This window comes from Cannabis sativa, chromosome 9 (genome assembly GCF_029168945.1).
Source record: "Cannabis sativa cultivar Pink pepper isolate KNU-18-1 chromosome 9, ASM2916894v1, whole genome shotgun sequence".
NCBI classification, from domain to species: Eukaryota; Viridiplantae; Streptophyta; class Magnoliopsida; order Rosales; family Cannabaceae; genus Cannabis; species Cannabis sativa.
In genome coordinates this window covers 21358736-21379828 of record NC_083609.1, presented here as the reverse complement: position 1 = coordinate 21379828, position 21093 = coordinate 21358736, and the positions used below count along the sequence as shown (strand labels likewise).

Genomic DNA, 21093 nt, shown 5'->3' with positions numbered 1-21093 from the left:
AAATCTTACATTGGGTGCAGCGGAATATAATGACTCCTTCCGTTCAGATATCTAGCCCTTGATTCCTTTCTGTAGCAGAGCATTATCAATATCTGAACCTGGATCTCTTTCTCTAAATCTTTGATGCTGAAAACTCCTTCTTGCTGAAAGTCTTTCTTCACGATCTTCCTCACTATGATTGAGGTATCACTTGCTGTGTGTGGGCACTATTCTCACACTAAGAATTTCGAAATATTGAAGAAGAAAAGAAGAGGGAAGTGGCGGCTAAAGATAGAGAGAGAGAGAGAGAAGGCTCAGATTTTTCTGAATGAAAAAGTCAGAAGGAAAGTGTAAATTTCCTGAAGCCTTCACTATCTATTTATAGCATTCCACTAGGGTTAGGTTTGAATTATTTGGCATTAAAATAATGAAAATATCAGAGGGAAAAACCCTACAAAAGTGGTCGGCCCTATATAAGTGGATTTGGGCCTCACTTTTTGTAATTTTGCAGTTTTATTTTTTCTGCATCTGATTTTCTCAAAAACGCCAATTTTCTAATTCAACCATTTAAATGCCAATTCTAACTATTTAATAACTATAAATAATTATTAAATAATATTGTCATTTATCATATTTATTAATTGAACCATACAAAGTATCATTATTAACAAATATGTCCCTAAAACTCTTTCTTTACAATTTCGCCCTTACTTAGTGAAAAATTCACAAATAGTCATAGTCTAATTTGAGAATTATAATTGATTAATCAAAACCAATTATATGAGTCTTACAAGCAATATTATCTCAACTAGTGCGGGGACCATGGGTCTATATAACCGAGCTTCCAATAAATAGATCAAGAATTTAGCACTAAAATTCACTAACTTATTAATTCTTCGTTGAATCCACGCATAGAACTTAGAATTGCACTCTCAGTATATAGAATGCTCTATATGTTCCACCATATAGATGCATCATTAGTTATCCATTGTTATAATCCTAATGTGATCAATGATCCTCTATATGAATGATCTACACTGTAAAGGGATTAGATTACCGTAACACCCTACTATGTATTTTATCCTTGAAACACTTGACCCCGTATAAATGATATTTCAGCTTATGTGAAATGAGTACTCCACCATTTATGTTCGTTTGGTCAAGCTCGAAGGAGATCATCCTTTGCTTACTATTCGCCAGATAGAAGCTATAGATTCCATGTTTATGATAGCGCTCCCACTCAATTGCACTACCGTGTTCCCAAAATGTACGTATCACCCTGACCTAAAAGTAGGCTTAACTAACAAATCAAAGAACACGAATAGCCTCTCGAGATTGAGCCTAATCATATCAGGATTAAGATCATTTGATCTAGGATCAACTAGGCGATATTGACTTGAATAGATATTACGGTAAGTTTAATAAATCTAAGTCAAAGTTCAATATCGGTCCCTTCCGATGCATACTCCATGCATCCAACCTGAGCTTTACTTTAACCAATGCTCTGGAAAGAACATAGCACTTCTTCAAATGCAAGTAAACTCTGTTGTAGATTATCATATCAGTAAAACCTTGTGTCTGATAAATCTAGGAAACTTTATTCACATAGTCATGTTTACTTTCCAAAGTGTTGACAGCACAATAAACAGGATCAAGTATGTGAAAAGGGTTTCAGATGAATTCATACATTATGTACATATAATCATGAAATAAATCATGTGAACCATGCAACATTAAATGTTATTTCTGATCTATATTAATAAGTAAATCTGATTATATTGAAATGAGTTTTATTTAGGGCATAAAACCCAACAAACTCCCACTTGCACTAATATAAAACAAAAAGTGCGTTTCAAATAATCTCAACACCTTGATATACAAATCAAGTGTAGTAGTAGTAAACTCCTCGTAATAGGATCTGAAAGGTTGAATTAAACACAACCTTTTCTCCACCATTACTCTTCCTTTAATCACAAAATCATTGATAATGTGAAATTCCTCTCTATATGTCTACTCTCTTGGGATACTGGATTCTATATCTTTGGCAACTACTTTTGGTTAATCAGGAAATTAACACTAGTAGTTTAAGGCAATTCGGAATGATGCCAAAAATGTATAGAACTTTCCTTAGACTGAATAAGTACCTTTCCTGCAACTTTAACATTCAGTCCCTCTCTAGTAGACCTAGAGACTTCAGATAGGTTTTTACACTTCTCCAAAATCACTATTCCACCCCCAGAGTAATCACCATCTTATCAGAAAGATTTTCTAGCACAAAGGCAATTTCGAAATCTGATATGGTGTAGTCTAAGAGTTTTAAACACACCCTTATAGACTAACATATAGTTCTTCTTCTTAATCTTAGGATTTACTTGATTGTCTTCCAATGTTCTTCTCCTGGATTAATCTGATACCTACTTATTACTCTCACTCAACAGCAGGTGTCTGGTCTAAGGCATACAAAAGCATATCTAAGACCTCTCGCTGTTGATTTAAGAAATTCTTTCATGGCTTTATCTTTTCTGGAATAGTTGAGACTTTTCCTTAGATAAATAAAATCGATGTCTAAGAAGTTGTGAAGCTTCTATAGATTTCCGTTAGAAAGAAAATGCTTCAGCATCTTACTAAAGTAAGTTGCTTGCATTAGAGTAAGTAATTACCAGGTATACCACAAGCCATAGGTTTAGATAAACTCAAACCTATAATACTAGGAACAGGAAGTTTTGTTAAGTCCATAGAATAGACTTATTAACTAAAATTTCCTTTTATGTCCTTGTAATAGAAAACTTTAGGTTATTCCATGTGAATGGATTAAACCATAGTTCTATTGGCTTTTCTTCTTAGTTTCTTATCTTGACAATCCATTACTTGTTTAAACTCACAATAGATTTTAATCACTAGTGTCTCCCAAGTCATAAGAAGGTGAGTTCCTAGAAACTCTCCCACTACAACAAGGTACCGTGAATTATGTCTAAGAAAACTAAATGGTATTAACCTCTTTGGTTGTGACAAGACAATAGAGGCAGTGGGATCATCATATGTCAAATAAGATGATAGAACATTTTTGGAATCAAGAATTAAATATCTCCTTTATATGCTACTTTATTTTCAGACTTAGTCATTTTCTTAGAAAAGTAGTATTTGTTTGAACAAACACTTTCTTATCTATTGACTATGGGATGGTCTACCCCTAATCACTTAGAATAGCTAACAAACCATGGTTAACAGTTCTAGCTTTTCTTAAGATTTTGATTAGGTCATCCATGAATCTAGTAATGATTTACATTAAGTATACAACCATTACATCATTCTGAAATTGTATTACCATAGAAGGAATTAGGCAACGACTAGTAACTAATCATCAACATGCAACTCGAAATTTCAGGGGAGGTAAGTTTGGATATAATTCAAAAATCAATTTAATGATCTTTGAACTGCATATCTACTAACTATTTCTCCACCCCTATCAGTTCGCAAGATCTTTAACCACTTACCTTAATGGTTTTAACCATTGCTAGAAATTAATGAAACTTTTCAAATATTTCAAATTTCTTGCTAAAAGGTATATCTAGAGTTATCGTTTTAAGAATACAACGAAAAACTCATATCCACCCCTGAATGTACATCCATCTGCGAATGAGATGAACTATTTTCAGTGGATATAGGCATATTAACTCTTTGCAGAGATTGATCTTGTCAAATCCACTATGAACAAGATACAAATGCCATAGACTAATAAAAATGTGGTTGTGTCTTTTGATGACTTAGGTTTAGTTACATCAAAGAATTCTTAGAATAGTGCAAGTGGATCCTGGTCACAGAATACCTAACTCATATTCCATACAGTTTGAATCCATTAATAGAAGATGGATATTAAACCCTTGTAAGGTGTAACTGTATTGCATCCTGGAATTAGAAATATAAGAAAATTTCTGTTTGGAATCTAAAATTAAAGTCAAAGACTTAAATTTATACCAAATACAATGAGTAATTCTATCTTGGACCACCAATACTAATTTAATTCTAAGTCGGATTTGCCCATACAAGTAGGAGATTTCTAAGTTTGAGGATTTATATCAATTGGGAATAGAATTTCGGGATTATAATCATATGCGTCATTTAATTTCTTAAGAGAAAATATAGAATGACATGAAATGATTTATAGACCATTCATCCAATGATATGTTTTGAAGTTAATTCGAAATGAATAAGCTAAGAGGAATTAGGATAATTTCGTTTATAAATAAGAATCCAACGATGCATCGATTAGCGAATGTCAAAGTAATCTTATTTATACAATCTTCTTGTTTCATATCGTAAAAATACTAGTCTAAGGTGTCATCAATTGATGAACAGCTAGATGTCGCATATACGATATTTATCTTTCGAGATCTAACACTATTATGTATGTCTAATGGTGAAAATCCACTAGGGATTTATCTCATTAGATAAACAAGCCAAGTTAGACCAACAATGAAGATTCGAAATTAAACTACAACTTAATAACAGAAAATAACATGGTTCAATATAAATTCATACACAATTCAGAAATTATTAAACATATAGCAAGTAGGAATGACAAGTGAAAATACTAAAACATACAATCCTAAATAATTTCCAAGGTTTCCAACAAACTGATACAAAGGTCCCTAAGAGGCGAGAGTCAAAATATCATTTATTGAATAGAGTTGTCAGCTCATCTAAAATGGAAACCATTCTAGCAACCTTTTATTCGATCAAAATAAGAATCCAACGTTGTCCCGATAGGCGAGAGTCAAGGTTATTCTCATTTTATGAGCTTCCACCATTGTTTCATGTTTTATAAGTTTATCTCTAAGTAGTCACCGTAGGGGAGAGTCTAATAGAGACGAAAACTTACAAAACACTTATCAAATGAGATCTTACGGTGTTAAATGCGTTCAACGAATAACCATCCATAGGGGGACGAAGTCTAGCGTCTCGAGGTTATATTGAAAACATTTAACTATTGTAAGACCAACAATGGAGATCGAATATCTTAATAATAATAAAGCTCATTATTTAAAGTGAGTTGTATTTTCTTTGATTCTCTTTATTTAATCTATTTATTTTAAATATATATTTATTTAATTAAAATTTCCAATTTAGAATGAAAAATTCTAAATATAAATTTTAATTTAATATTTATAAATTTTACTTAGATGGATATGAAAATAATATGAATTATTTCCATCTTAGTAATAATTTCCAATAAATATTTAGAAAAATATTCAATTTAAGTTGTTACAAAATTAATTTAAATTAATTTACAACTCAAATTTAATTTTCTATAAATATATATTGCATTTCGAAAAATTAAAGTATTCAAGGACACAATTTTCGAAAATGCATGTTAAAATAAAAATTAATCCTGGAAAAATTATTCTAATTTAATGTTGGCCCAAAATTAATTAATAAAATTAATTTACAACAAAAAAATATAATTTTCCTATTTAATTAAATATATAAGAAAAATTTCAAATATTTAAGTATGATGATGAAAATCAACTTAAATATTAATTTTCTATTTAATTAAATACACTAGAAAAATACTTCAAGCAAAAATATCATCTATCTAGATTTTCCTTTGACTAATTAATTCAATTTCTAATAATATACTTTAATTCAATTTATTTTAAATTAATCAATAAATGAAAAAATCAATGATTTAAGTTGATCCAAGAATTAATTAAAATAAATAATTAATTTACAACTTAATCTATTTTTCAAATGAAAATTCGAAATTCCAGCATTTAAGAAATGCAATTTCGAAATTTGATTAATAAAATAGAGAAAAATATATTTTGAAAATTATTTAAATTTAGTTGAAAAAATAAATTTCAACTAAAAATAATTTTCTATTTAATTAAGTGTCATGAAAAAGAAATATTTAATTATCATGATGAAAATCAACTTAGATATTTAATTTTCAAATTAATTAAATGTATTAAATTCAAGAAATAAATAATTAAGTGTAGAGAAGGCTTAATTATTAATCTCTAGTTTAATACTAGGAAAAATATACTTAAAATAAATTGTACCAAAATTAATTATTTAAATAATTAATTTCACAATGTATAATATTTTCCTAATTAATATTAGAAATAATAAGTAGTCTAGAAATAACTATCTAGAAAATATCTTAGTTGACTAAGTATCTTTTCCACAAAATTTGAAAAAATATCTAATTTAAGTTGTATTAGAAAAAATCTAGAACTTAAATATTTTTTAAATTAAATTTAATTAAATATCAAAAATTAAGTTGTAACCACTTAATTTGAAAATATTCCATTTTAAGTTAATATTCGAAAAGATATTAACTTAAAAAATATCTAAAATATTCCATTTTAAGTTAATATTCGAAAAGATATTAACTTAAAAAAAATATCTAAAGAATCTTAATAACCAATGCCTAAAAATATCAGAAAGAATATAGATGGTTATAATTCTATATTTAATTAAATACAAGAAAATACATATAGTTTAGCTTAGAATAAAAATTCTTTAAACTATATTTTTCTTAAATTAATTTCAAAATAAATGAAATTAATTATGTTGCTAATCAATTTTATTAAGTTAAACTAGTTTAATTAACCTAGTACAGTTATTCAAATCAGGCAAATGGGCCTTCACAATTGGGGTGGTTCATGTGAGGGGGTGCTGGGTTCAGTATGTCGTACCCACTACTATGACTCCCAACTCTCACACAAGGCCCAAAAGAGAGGAATTTAACCTTAAAATGAACAACTGTTATTAATTGAATAGGCCCAAAAACTAAACGGGCCTAATAAAATCTATCAAGAACTATGATATTTTATTTAGCAACAACAACCTATATGCATCTTTAAACACATAGGCTCACACAGGCACACTTTAGATGGGTCCTATCATGTTGCTAGGTCATACACAGATGAAAGAAGATTGTAAATATACCTGTTACAAATTATTAACTTGACCAAGGGAGCCATGAGTTAAAATCAGATCATTGGATCTGTCAACAAGTTAACCATGGCTATTTGCAATCAAGCAATAATAGGTTTTGAAAACTTACACACAAGCTAAAACACATACTCCTGCAACATGGTTAGCTGGATAGTTGGATGTAGGATTTATTTAATTTTAAATTAAATAATTAATTTCGAAATAAATAATTAATTAAAAAAAATTTCGAAAATTTTAAAAAAAAAATTGAAATAAAAAATTTCGAAATTAAATTAAAAATTTAAATTTAAAATTAAACCTACAATTTTGAAAAATTAAGTTTCAACCAACCTAAATATCATTTCAAAATTTGCTAACTACTTTTAAAAATTAAATGTTATTTTATAAATAAAAATTAAATAAAAAATTAAAAAATATAAATGAATATCTTTTTCAGATTTTAAATGTAATTTAAAAAAATAAAATAACAAAATTTAAAAGTTAGCAAAATATCTTACATCTTTTTAAAATTACATGATTATAGTTATCTTATTTTAAATTTAAATAAGATCAAATTATTTAAAAAAGATTTAATTTAAAATATTTAAAATCTGACCTTAAATTTAAAAATAAGATAAGATATAATCAAATTTAAAAATAAGATAGATTATTAAGCAAAAAAGATAGATACTAACTATTTTCAAATTCAAATTACCTTAATATCTTGAATTAAATTTAAAAAATATTAAATTAATTCAATATGATAATTAGAATTGAATTAGGAATAGTAAAAGTATTAAAACAGAACTACACAAAAAATCGGAAGTTAATTCCATGAAAAAGCATGAAAAAACGAAGAAATTGTGAGCTGTACGGACAGTTTTCTCGCGCGCATTAGAATTTCAGCACAACTCCAATTTTTTCGAATCTTCAAAAAATCATAACTAATTCAAATTAAATCGAAATTGAGTTCTGTAAAAAAGTAACTTGCTTAATTTTTTCCATACTATCCAATAAAAATAATTCCAGAAACAGATATTCAATTATTTTCACGAAAATTCACAAACACCAATCAATCATCAAATAACACTCAATACAACATGATACCATCCAAAAAACAAACAAACAATCGTTTTAAAGTCAAAATTTCTTGCAAGTAAATCAATTACCATGGCTCTGATACCAGTTGTTGGAATTTATTTTACCAGGATCTTAGATCTACTCACAAGTATGTTGATTAACACCCTAAATATGAACTTTCTAAAACGATGAAATAAACACATATAAAGTTTAGTAAACCTTACATTAGGTGCAGCGGAATATAATGACTCCTTCCATTCAGATATCTAGCCCTTGATTCCTTTCTGTAGTAGAGCATTATCAATATTTGAACCTGGATCTCTTTTTCTAAATCTTTGATGCTGAAAACTCCTTCTTGCTGAAAGTCTTTCTTCACGATCTTCCTCACTATGATTGAGGTATCACTTGCTGTGTGTGGGCACTATTCTCACACTAAGAATTTCGAAATATTGAAGAAGAAAAGAAGAGGGAAGTGGCGGCTAAAGATAGAGAGAGAGAGAGAGAGAGAGAGAGAGAGAGAGAGAGAGAGAGAGAGAGAGAGAGAGAGAGAGAGAGAGAGAGAGAAGGCTTAGATTTTTCTGAATGAAAAAGTCAGAAGGAAAGTGTAAATTTCCTGAAGCCTTCACTATCTATTTATAGCATTCCACTAGGGTTAGGTTTGAATTATTTGGCATTAAAATAATGAAAATATCAGAGGGAAAAACCCTACAAAAGTGGCCGGCCCTATACAAGTGGATTTGGACCTCACTTTTTGCAATTTTGCAGTTTTATTTTTTCTGCATCTGATTTTCTCAAAAACGACAATTTTCTAATTCAACCATTTAAATGTCGATTCTAACTATTTAATAAATATAAATAATTATTAAATAATATTGTTATTTATCATATTTATTAATTGAACCATACAAAGTATCATAATTAACAAATATGTCCCTAAAACTCTTTCTTTACAATTTCGCCCTTACTTAGTGAAAAATTCACAAATAGACATAGTCTAATTTGAGAATTATAATTGATTAATCAAAACCAATTATATGAGTCTTACAAGCAATATTATCTCAACTAGTGCGGGGACCATGGGTCTATATAACCGAGCTTCCAATAAGTAGATCAAGAATTTAGCACTAAAATTCACTAACTTATTAATTCTTCGTTGAATCCACGCATAGAAATTAGAATTGCACTCTCAGTATATAGAATGCTCTATATGTTCCACCATATAGATGCATCATTAGTTATCTATTGTTATAATCCTAATGTGATCAATGATCCTCTATATGAATGATCTACACTGTAAAAGGATTAGATTACCGTAACACCCTACTATGTATTTTATCCTTAAAACACTTGACCCCGTATAAATGATATTTCAACTTATGTGAAATGAGTACTCCACCATTTATGTTCGTTTGGTCAAGCTCGAAGGAGATCATCCTTTGCTTACTATTTGCCAGATAGAAGCTATAGATTCCATGTTTATGATAGCGCTCCCACTCAATTGCACTACCGTGTTCCCAAAATGTACGTATCACCCTGACCTAAAAGTAGGCTTAACTAACAAATCAAAGAACACGAATAGCCTCTTGAGATTGAGCCTAATCATATCAGGATTAAGATCATTTGATCTAGGATCAACTAGACGATATTGACTTGAATAGATATTACGGTAAGTTTAATAAATCTAAGTCAAAGTTCAATATCGGTCCCTTCCGATGCATACTCCATGCATCCAACCTGAGCTTTACTTTAACCAATGCTCTGGAAAGAACATAGCACTTCTTCAAATGCAAGTAAACTCTGTTGTAGATTATCATATCAGTAAAACCCTGTGTCTGATAAATCTAGGAAACTTTATTCACATAGTCATGTTTACTTTCCAAGGTGTTGACAGCACAATAAACAGGATCAAGTATGTGAAAAGGGTTTCAGATGAATTCATACATTATGTACATATAATCATGAAATAAATCATGTGAACCATGCAACATTAAATGTTATTTCTGATCTATATTAATAAGTAAATCTGATTATATTGAAATGAGTTTTATTTAGGGCATAAAACCCAACAGTAACAACAAAAGAGACCGTAGAGACACACTGAATACACCGAACCCACTTATCATCAAAACCCATTTTCTTCATCATAGTTTCTAAGAATGTCCACTCAACCCGATCATATGCCTTATTAAAGTCGAGTTTTAGGGCAATATAACCTTCTTTTCCTCTTCTGTTTCTTTTAAGATAGTACATAACTGTTGGGTTTTATGCCCTAAATAAAACTCTTTACAATCTGATTAGTTATCAATATAAGGAATTTGAAGTGATTGATGTTTGCATGAATTTTACATGCTAATGGTTTAATATGTTTATTACATTTACACACAGAATCAGTTAAATCCCGATCATTTGTTTATTCACAATTACAGTATCGTCAACACAGTGGAATGTGATTGTGATCATATGAATCAAAAGACTTGGTCCCTGTTTCATCAGTGTTATTGGATTTACACTAATGTGATAATCAGCGATGATGTGTACTTACACTTGGAGTAAGTGTTATGTTCTTTCCAGGACATTAGTAAAGTATACTAGTTTCGAATGTATGGAGTATATATTGGACTGGACCGATATTGCAACTAAGTTAAGATATTACAAACTTACCGTTATATATATCTTTCCAAGTCAATATCAGTAGTTGATCTTAAGATTAAAAGAATCTAAATCCTGATATGCTTAGGCTTAACTCAGGAGTGTTATTCATGTTCTTTGATTTATTAGTTAAGCCTACTTTTAGGTCAGGGTGATACGTATATTTTGGGAACATGATAGTATGATTGAGTGGGAGTGCTAAACATAAATATGAAATCTATAGCTTCTACTGGTGTATAGAAGTCAAGTGATGATTCCCTTCGAACTTAGCAAATCGAAGAAAATGGATGAGCTCTTATTTAACTGACTAATTATTAGATCACTAAACACCATCTACAGGTAGCTAAGTGTTTTAAGGGGCAAAATACATTGAGGGGTGAGAACGGTAAAGAAATCCCATCTCCATGTAGATCATCTATATAGAGGATCTTTAAATCACAATAAGATTATAACAATGATTAAATGAGATAGCATTGATATCGTGGAACATATAATATGCTCTATATAAGTCTGAGAGTGCAATTCTAAGTTCTAAAAGTGGATTCAACGAAGAATTAATAAGTAGGAATTTACTTGGTAAATTTGGTTCACTTATTGGAAGCTCAGCATATAGATCCATGGTCCCCATTCTAGTTGAGAACATTTTGCTTGTAAGACTCATTAATTGATTCGTGATTGATCAATTATAATTCTAAAGTTAGACTATGTCTAATTTGTGAATTTTCACTAAGCAGGGGTGAAATTGTAAAGAAAAGAGATTCTAGGTTTATTTATTTATTAATGGACTTTATATGTATAGTTAATAATTAAATTAAATGACAATATTATTTAATAATCTATTTTAGTTATTAAATAATTAGTTTTGGCATTTAAATGGTTAGAATTGGAAAATTGGCGTTTTTGAGAAAATAGAAATAAAATTTGTGAAAACTGCAAAATCAAGTGGGCCCATAAACTACACCATGGCCGGCCACTTGTTTGACTTTTTCAAATTGATATTTTTATTATTTTAATGCCAAATAATTCCTAACCTAAACCTAGTAGTTGCCTATAAATAGAAAGTGATGGCTCAGTCAAAACAACACATTCATTAGTTATCAGACAGATTTTTCTCTCTTCAGAAAAAATTGAGCCTTCCCTATTCTCTTCTATTGGCCGAAACCCCTTCTCTCTTTTCGTCTTCTATATTTTCGTGACCCTAGTGAAAGAGTGAGTGCCCACACACAACAAGCAGTAACTCAATCATAGATTGGAAGACTGTGAATGATCAAACTCAAAGAAGAAGGACATTCGGGCTCAGATCTTGATAATACTCTGCTACAGAAAGGATACAAGGGTTACAGATCTGAGTGGAAGGAGACATTAATTCCGCTGCATTAATGTAAGGTTTTCTTAACTTTATATGTGTTTAATTTATCGTTTTAGAAAGTTCATATTTAGGGTGTTAAACAACATACTTGTGAGTAGATCTAAGATCCTGGTAAAATAATTCCAACAATAACTTCATAGGAGATCATAATGTTATCTGTTATAAGTCTTCCTGGTACAAATGCACTTTGATTGACAGAAATTAATTGTGGGAGGACTACCTTAAGACGGTTGGCAAGAACTTTAAATATAATCTTATAAAGAATATTACACAATGAGATTGGTCTCAAATCACCCATATTATCAGGATTTTTTTTTTTTTTGAATGAAGACAATGTTGGTGTTATTGAGATCATTGGGCAATAAACCAGTACTATAAAAGCTTCTAACTTGTTGAATAACATCCTTACCAACAATATGTCAACATTTTTGGTAGGATCCTGGTGTCATTCCGTCAGGTTGGGGGGCCTTGTCTAGGTGCATTTGAAATAGAGCGTTCTTCACCTCTTCATCTAAAATCGGTGCAAGAAGAATTGTATTTTGGCTGTCAGTGATTGTAGTTGGGATGAGAGATAACTGAGTAATCCACATATTTCGAACAAAATAAATTTTGAAAGTATTCAGTAATTAGGTTCGACAATCCATCTTCCCAATTGGTCAAAACACCATTGTCGTTTCTCACCTTAACAATGGAGTTCTTCCTCTTTCGATTAGTAGCATAGATGTGAAAGAACTTGATGTTCCGATCGCCCTCCGTCAACCAAAGTTGTTTTGAACGTTGCTTCCAGAAAACTTCACACTGTGTATAAACTTCAAAGAGCTCCTTTTCAGCATCTTTATAACGAGAGGTAGATACATCATCCCGACCTTTCTTTCAAGCTTTACTCTCCTTTTTCTAGAAATTATTCCTTCTTTTGAAATTGCCTACGTAATCTTCTCCCCAATAGGGGTGTTCATCAAACTGCTCAAACTGCCCGCACCGCAAAAAAAAGCGGTTTGAAATTCTTTGCGGTGCGGTCGCGGTTTGAATTTTTCCTAAAACGCGCGATGCAGTTTGCGATTTTGAATTGCTAATGTACGGTTCAAACCGCACCGCACCGCATATTATAAAAATACTAATTTTTATATATTTAGGTCCAATATGTGAAGACCCAACATAAGCCTACTAATTATTGTATTGTTGAAATTTGAAATTTTTTTTTCATATTTATTTTCAAGCCTTATGGTATTTTTGACAAGTGTTGCTCAAGCTTTGTTGTATTTGTGATAGTTTAATTATTTAGTGATAGTCCAAACTGCATAAACGGCACCGCACCGCACCATTTTTTGCGGTGCAGTTTTTGTGGTTTTTTAGTTTTGCACTGCGGGTGCGGTTTGGCAAATTGAAAAAACCGCATGTGCTGGTTGGTTTGAAAAAATGGTCAAAAACCGAACCACCCGCACCGTGAACAACCTTACTCCCCAACTAGCAAGAACCTCCTCACAGTAGCTAATCTTTTTCTGATTATAATCGGCATCACAGGTATCCCAACAGTTTTTAACAACTTGAAGACACATTGGTTCTCTAAGCCAACAGTTTTCAAAGCGAAATTTTCTAAGACCAGTAAGACATTGGAGAACGCAAGGATCAAGTAGGATGAGACTATGATCTGAAGAGAAAAACTCATGATTAAAAAGCTTAGCAAAGTTAAAACGATCTAACCACTCCTAGTTAACTAATGCTCGATCAAGTCAGACTTCAACCCACTCATTTGTTCCTCTACCTCTTTCCCATGTAAATTTAGGGGTGTTCATAAAATAACCGATCCAATCTAATCCGCACGATCCAATCCAATCCAATCCGCAAAGTGCGGATATCCGCACTTGTGCGGATTGGATTGGATTGTAAAATTCAAAATCCGCACTTGTGCGGATTGGATGTTGATTGACATGTAAAAGTAACCGATCCAATCCAATCCACACATATTTATAACAAAATTAAAAAATTATATATACAAATAATATTTTAATGTAAAGAAAATAGTAATTTAAAAGTCTAATACATATAATACAATTATATTGGAAAATTTAATAGATAAAATGTATATTCTATTCTTATATATTTTTTTTTTCAACATACAATTTAAAATAAAATTAAATATTTTTTTATATATACAATTTTTTTTTTCTTCTTTGAATTTGTTATTTGTTATTTTATTTATTTAATGTGTTGTTGGAGACATAAAATAACTATAGTTTGTTTTTTTTTATTGCTAGTTATGTGAAGAAAAAAAATATTTTTTCATAAATATTAAATAATTTAATATTAAAAAGTAACCAATCCAAAGTAACCGATCCAATCCGCACTTGTGCGGATTGGATTGGATTGGATTTGAGCTATTGTGCGGATTGGATTGGATCCAAAAAATGAAATCCGCACTTAGTGCAGATTGGATATTGTTTGACCAAAAAAGTGCGGATTGGATCGGATGAACAACCCTATGTAAATTGATAACCATGGATTTCTAGATCATATAACCCACTTTCAATCAAAGCTTGATTAAAACCATCAATAAGCCGATCATGATACACATTACCACCTCTTTTATCTTCTTGAGACACTACATTATCCATATCACCTATAACACACCAAAGAAGAGAGTTTTGAGCAGCAAGAATAGTAAGTAAATCCCAAGTCTTGTTTCACAAATTCCTGTTAGGTTCACCTTAGTAACCAGTAAGACGCCACATTCCATTGTTACCCGAAATCCTAGCATCAATGTAGTTGGATGAAAAACCCAGCAAATGGACATCATCTTCATACCTCCATAGCAAAGCAATACCTCCATCCTTCTTTGTACATCCATGACAAAGGCTCCATCAAAGCCCAGGGAAATACACAACTTTTCCACCATATCTTTTTTACTCAAAGTTTCACATAAAAACACAAAATTTGGCTTCTTCTAAACCACAAGGTCCTTTAGGAATTTAGAGACCCGTGAGTTCTCAAGCCTACGATAATTCTAACCAAGAACAGTCATAATTTTTGGTGGGCCTGGATACCAAAACCCATCGAAACCCTATTTTTTGGAAGCTCATCAGTAACCTCAAGCTCTTCTTCCATTTCACTGGCCCATTATTATTGGGCCTACGCCTCTTAGTGTCTGTGATAATAAGAGAAAGAAGTTGAATCTTTTTCATTTTTATTTTGAAGGAGTACTATTTAATAATTGTCAAAGTTTAGGGAATAAAATTATTAATTTACAAAGACACGTCAACATTTAATAAGACGAAATCTAACATAATGACTAAATTTATGTAAATATGAAATTTTAGAAGACAAAATCAATGATTCCTTAGAAAAAATTGCTAATGATTCTATAAAAAACGCTATTAATTAGTTTTAGTACTTTACTCGTAGAATCGTAGTTATTGCCAAGCATTTTTCAGGTGAAGGGGTACATAGTAATTTTGTTAGGACTTATCTGAGAAGAAAAAAAAAAGAAAACGAAAAGCAACAGACTTAAACCCCGGCCGATTTTAAATTCGACGGTGCACATATATACATACTCACTCCATATAGATGTACGCAAACGCTGCCATAGCTACACCACACTCCCATTTTTCTACTTCTTCTTCTTCTTGGCAATGGAACAAGAACAACATCAGCCTTTTTCCCTCTTCCCAAAAGTCCTTGTTCTCACCTCCACAGCAGCCTCCGACCCTTTTCATATCTGCAGCTTCTCCTTCCAATGGGAATTTTGTTAGCGGCGAAGATGAAAGCTCCGTTAATATTAGCAGCACCTCAAGTGGGTCGTCGGCGGCGAAAGGGTCGGGCACGAGTGCGAGAAGTCGGAGGCTCCTGAAGATTCGGGAAGAGAAGAGGAAACGGGAGCACGATCGACTCCATAATTATCCTTCTTGGGCAAAGTCAGTTTCTGTCTCTCTCTCAGCTTCAATATATGATTTATTTATTATTTTTGGCGTTGAGACTAAATGAAATGGTTAGTGACCCATTATACTTGTTTTGGGATTTATAGAGTTTTGGAAGATGCTTGCAAAGATGACACCGAGCTCCGAGCTGTTCTTGGTGATAGCATAGGCAATCCTGAGCTTATGAGGAAGAAGGTATGTATGTATATATATATATATATATATATATATGATCTCTCACTATCCCATTTTCTATATATTATCATATTTGGATGTGTTTGGAACAATATGTATGCTGTGTAGTTGGTTTGCTTTTGCACTTATATTGTCCTACCATTCTATAATATGAGTAATGGTGAAAAGGGCTTCCTCTAAGCGCCTTTATCATTTTGGACAATGGCACAGGTTGAAGAAAGAGTTCGGACAAAGGGTAGAGACTTCAGCAAATCAAAAACCGGTTCTGTTCTTGCTTTCAAAGTCAGCTTTAGAGAGTAATTTTCCTTTTATTTTTTCCCTTCGATTAACAAATTTTTTGGAAATGTAAAGGGGTGCCGTGTCTAATGTATGTATCTTTTCTGTTGGCTGACAGCTTCAACCCTATTGATTCTTACATATGGTTTGAACTATATGGTTCACCGACTGATCGAGATGTTGATATTATTGGTAGTGTAAGTAGAGAACATCAACCGTGTTTCTTTTAGCTATTTTGGATGTGCTCAATAATGACTCAAATTACCATGAACATCTTCTATAGTAAAGAAGAGATTTGTTTTTATTTCTTGATTTTCATCTCCTGTTTCCTTAGGATTCAATAAAGCTTAAAACGTTTTTTTTTTATCTAATTATAAGGATAATATGCAGGTTATTCAATCATGGTATGTCCTCGGTCGCTTAGGTTCATTCAACTCTTCTAATCTTCAGGTTGGCCATAAATTATTGTGCTATGCTCTTTTGCTTCAAATTCTACGTAGTTGTCTGTATTGGTGGTGTAGGGTCGTGTGAGTTTAATCCTAATAGCTTGTCTGTCTTATGTGTTTTTTTAGTGTATTTTTGTAGCAACTTTTGTCACAATCCCAAGATAGCCTATGTTTCAATAATGTTAATGTATTGTATTCAGAAAGCTTGCTTTCTTCGGTATAGATTTTTAGATTTTGTTTAAGAGGAATAGGCTATTCATTTTATATATGATGAACTAACTCTAATAGACCACCACACGGACATTTGAAAGAATCCTAACTTTAATACGCCATCCTCCGCGCTTGGTCCTGGAAAGTAATGAGAGGAGTAATTTATTCATCTTATATATGATATTTTTATTTCTACACATAAACGATGTGAGACTAACTTTAATATCTAACAAAGTAACTATATTGTATGATAAAACACTAACGTAACAGAATTTAAAATGTTACTTCATAAAGTTTTTGCTAGAAAGTAGGGTTTTTCTCTTAGGGCAGGATGCTCTTTGTGTATAAGTTTGATACATAGTTTTAGGATATGTTGAAGTTCGGTCTTTTCATATATTCTGCTGAAAGCCTTACTAATATGTATCGATGGACAGTTGGCCAATTCATCCGTAGAGTATGATCCTCTTTATGATGCAGAGAAGGGTTTCAAAGTTATGCCCTCATCATTTCATGACATCAGTGACGTTGAATTTCAGGACAACTGGGGTCGTGTCTGGTAAGACAATTAGATGTGTCTCATTTCCAAATTCAGATACCAATATCTTTTTGTTATCTTAACATTTTCCCTAAATGTTTTACAGGGTTGACCTTGGTACAGCAGATAATTTTGCCATTGATGTACTTCTCAACTGCTTGACAGTCTTGAGTTCAGAGTAAGTAAAATAACATTTCCATTTTATCAGTACTTAGATCTTTGCTCATGGATTTAGGACAAAAAACTAAAAGATCTTTGCTTATGTATTGTTTATGAAGTTACTGTTTTACACATGCAAAACACTTGATTCGTAATTGTCCTGTTTTTAATTCTGACTGACAGATATATAGGAATTCAACAAATAGTTTTTGGGGGTCGTAGCATGGGTGATTGGGAAGAGGGGATGACAAGCCCTGAGTATGGATATAAGTACTTCAAGATCTAAGCTTTATTGTGTTTTGGATGCGACTTAAATAACCCATTTCTCTGTTCTAGCTCACAATTTCCGAACTGGTGTATAACATACAATTTCCGAATTTGTGTATATCATACGTGCTTCATGTATCTATCCTTTTGATTTTATGCCAGTTTTGATCCTTTATTTTTCTTAGTGTTGATAATTTTGAACTTAATAAAGTAGAAGCAGTTTTGAAAGACAATGTGCTAATATTGTTTCTGCAACTATACACAAAAATGTCTCCAAGTTTGCTCCATTTTCAAGGATAGTTATATTACTTTTATGATAGGCCTCCGGTTCACTTACTCTAGGAGAAGAAACAGGAGGTTGGGTTGACACACCACAAACACAAAGTGGCTGAGATGGCAATTTCTGCCCAAATCATTAGCTGTGTGACCTTAGGGGGTGTTTGTTTTAAGAGCATTACTATTGGGCACCAGTGGTGCCTGGTACCCTTAAGACGTGTCGTCTTACGATTAACTAGTGATATTTCCTAAAAGTTATTATATTAAATTATATGAGACTTGATACTAAATTAAACCAATAGCGATATTGACACGTAGAAGAGTGCTTGGTATCACTGGTGCCTTTTAATATTTTTATTGTTTTTATTATTCTGTCCTAGGAATATGTGAGAGGAGTTGGGAAAAGTAATAATGTGAAACAAAAGAATTCATATTTAGCCACTAAGATTCTATGGGCTGTATGTATCAAGTATTGTTTTATTAGGATTGGTAATTTTTTACATTTTTACGTTTGGTATGAGATACAGTAGAACCTCTATTTAAGAATACTCTATTCAAGAATAACTTCTAATTTGTTATAAAAAAATCAAGTCCCAATTTGGGCCAATTATAAATAAGAATAACCTCTAAATTGTAATTAGTTATATATTTTCTAAGTCCTTATTAACAAAATATACCTCTATATAAGAATAATTACATCTTAATAAAATATATACATATGTTTTGTAAATTTATTTACATAAAATTAATAATTTTATTCCAAATTGTAACATATGTATTACCATTATATTTACTCTAAAATAATTTTATTATAATATAGTATTAATAATTATTTATTGTTATTATGGTTAGATTGATATTTTTTAGTATTTTAATTTTTTTTTTCTAGTATAACTCTATTTAGTTATAACCTCTCAATTAGAATATAATTTGCTTGGTCCAAAGTCTATTCTTGAATAGAGGTTCTACTGTATTTTAATTTTAACGATAAATATATTATTATTATTATGAAAATAAGATTAATTTTTTATGGGCCAATCTTAAATCCCTTAAATGCGGGTTTCAAATATTATCTAAATCTTCAATCTCAATATTATAAATTTAATATATTAAAAATATATATTAATATATTAAATTTATAGATAATCATTTGATCAAATTATTTTGAACACTTACTAACCCCCTATAATGTACAATTCAAATTTCTAACCATCACAATACTTCCCCCTTACTACAAACACTCCCGTATCAATATGTAATGTAATAGTAAGGGGGCCTTCACGGATCATAATTCATGTATTAAGTATATGCTCACATTAAACACAACCATGTTTAACAATTGTGTAAAAAATAATAGTTTTTTTTTTTTTAGGAGTGTTATGTAAAATATAGAGGTTTGAGATCCTTCAAATGGGATAAAGGAATTGATACTGTAGCAATAGTGAAATAACTTGGTAAAACTAATTTTTGTGACCGGATGATATACTTTTCTTTGTCAAATAAATAATAATTTAATGTATTTTTTAATTTGAAATTGAGTATATTACTGAGGGTAAATAGATAATTTGATTTTATTGGACAGTTGTATTTCCATAGAAAGTGATAGTATTCATTATCATTTATATGCTTCTCAATGGCAAGATCAACATTCCTAAAGTCATATGTTTATAATATGAGTTCATTATTCATTATTCATTATTCATTATTCATTATTCATATCTATTTTGCACCACACACACCAACTTGTTGAAGAAGAAAATGTGTCTTACCCATAAAAAGCAGTCTTGTAACCACCCTGGCCCTGTTGTTTGAACTTAATAAATTCATATAATATGAAGGTTTTTCCGACTGCACCAGTTTCACCAATCTCTATGTTAAAACTTTATAGTTTCACTTGATGCACTCTTCAAATTCTATCAAAATAGCCCATCAAAACATCAAATTCCTTTTAATTTAGTATGGGAGGAGTAGATCAATCAACACTATATTAAAAATTGGGGTTGTGGTGGTGCGGGGATCATTGCAAAAGTTGGAGAAGAGTAAAACTTTTTGGGTATGTCTTATTCGAACCCGACAAAGTTGGGATTTTGTCCAATTTTTAAAACAAAAGGTATGTAGTTGTTGAGTCTTCAATTGGAACCAGGACAACACCTAATAATATCAACAACAAAGGCTGTTCTTACAAAAATAAAAAAACTAATTAGTAATTTTTTCCCCGAACTTTGACGTGTACTAAATCATACCCCTTAAATTTTTTTAGCCGTTAAAAATTTTTCTTGAACTATTAAGATTGTTAAATTTAAGGACTTTTGTCTAATTTTAGTAAAAAAATTCTAACATTGATGGAAGTTCAGGGACATGATTTAGTATATATCAAAGTTTGAGGGGCATAATTTGGTATATATCAAAGTCTAGAGAGCATGTTTTAGTACATAAACAATCACTGAAACAGTAAAATTGAATGAAATTAGATAAAAGTCCTTAAATTTAACAATCTCAATAGTTCAAGGAGAATTTTTAACGGCTAAAAAAATTCAAGGGACATGATTTAGTATATGTCAAAGTTCGAGAAGAAAAATTGCTAATTAACCAAAATAAAAATAGAACAAAAAAAGGTAAGAAAAGAAAAAAGATGAAATGTTAAAGAAGAAGAAACAAATGAGTTTTGATAAAAAAAAAATGAACACAAAACAATACAAAACAAAAAAGGATAAAAAAAAAAAAAATCGCACATAAAATATCCGGTAACTAGTTTGAACACTTTTCCTACCCTTCATTTCTTAATAAATCATTCACAGCCAT

General features: G+C 30.9%; 1 protein-coding gene across 2 annotated transcripts; it reads left to right on the top strand.

Moving 5' to 3' along the window:
• The first annotated feature begins 15386 nt into the window (after nucleotides 1–15386).
• LOC115722739 (uncharacterized) lies at nucleotides 15387–18176 on the top strand. 2 transcript variants are annotated; one of them, XM_030652029.2, is made up of 8 exons: nucleotides 15387–15924; nucleotides 16035–16122; nucleotides 16333–16418; nucleotides 16517–16595; nucleotides 16789–16848; nucleotides 17489–17610; nucleotides 17696–17767; nucleotides 17932–18176. In XM_030652029.2, exons 1-8 carry the CDS (start codon nucleotides 15578–15580, stop codon nucleotides 18032–18034), a joined length of 957 nt encoding a protein of 318 aa, XP_030507889.2. In that variant the 5' UTR covers nucleotides 15387–15577; the 3' UTR covers nucleotides 18035–18176. The 2 variants fall into 2 exon arrangements, with proteins under 2 accessions (XP_030507889.2, XP_030507891.2); XM_030652031.2 differs by having other exon boundaries at nucleotides 15418–15924; nucleotides 17532–17610; nucleotides 17932–18083.
• The last annotated feature ends 2917 nt before the right edge of the window (nucleotides 18177–21093 follow it).

What these genes read in the sequence shown, in the direction of transcription:
- LOC115722739 (XM_030652029.2), top strand. Translation starts at nt 15,578, where the DNA reads ATGTACGCAAACGCTGCCATAGCTACACCACACTCCCATTTTTCTACT. An exon ending in ATGTTGATATTATTGGTAGT is followed by an intron (nt 16,596 to 16,788) that starts GTAAGTAGAGAA and finishes GATAATATGCAG; the next exon opens with GTTATTCAATCATGGTATGT. An exon ending in GACAACTGGGGTCGTGTCTG is followed by an intron (nt 17,611 to 17,695) that starts GTAAGACAATTA and finishes AATGTTTTACAG; the next exon opens with GGTTGACCTTGGTACAGCAG.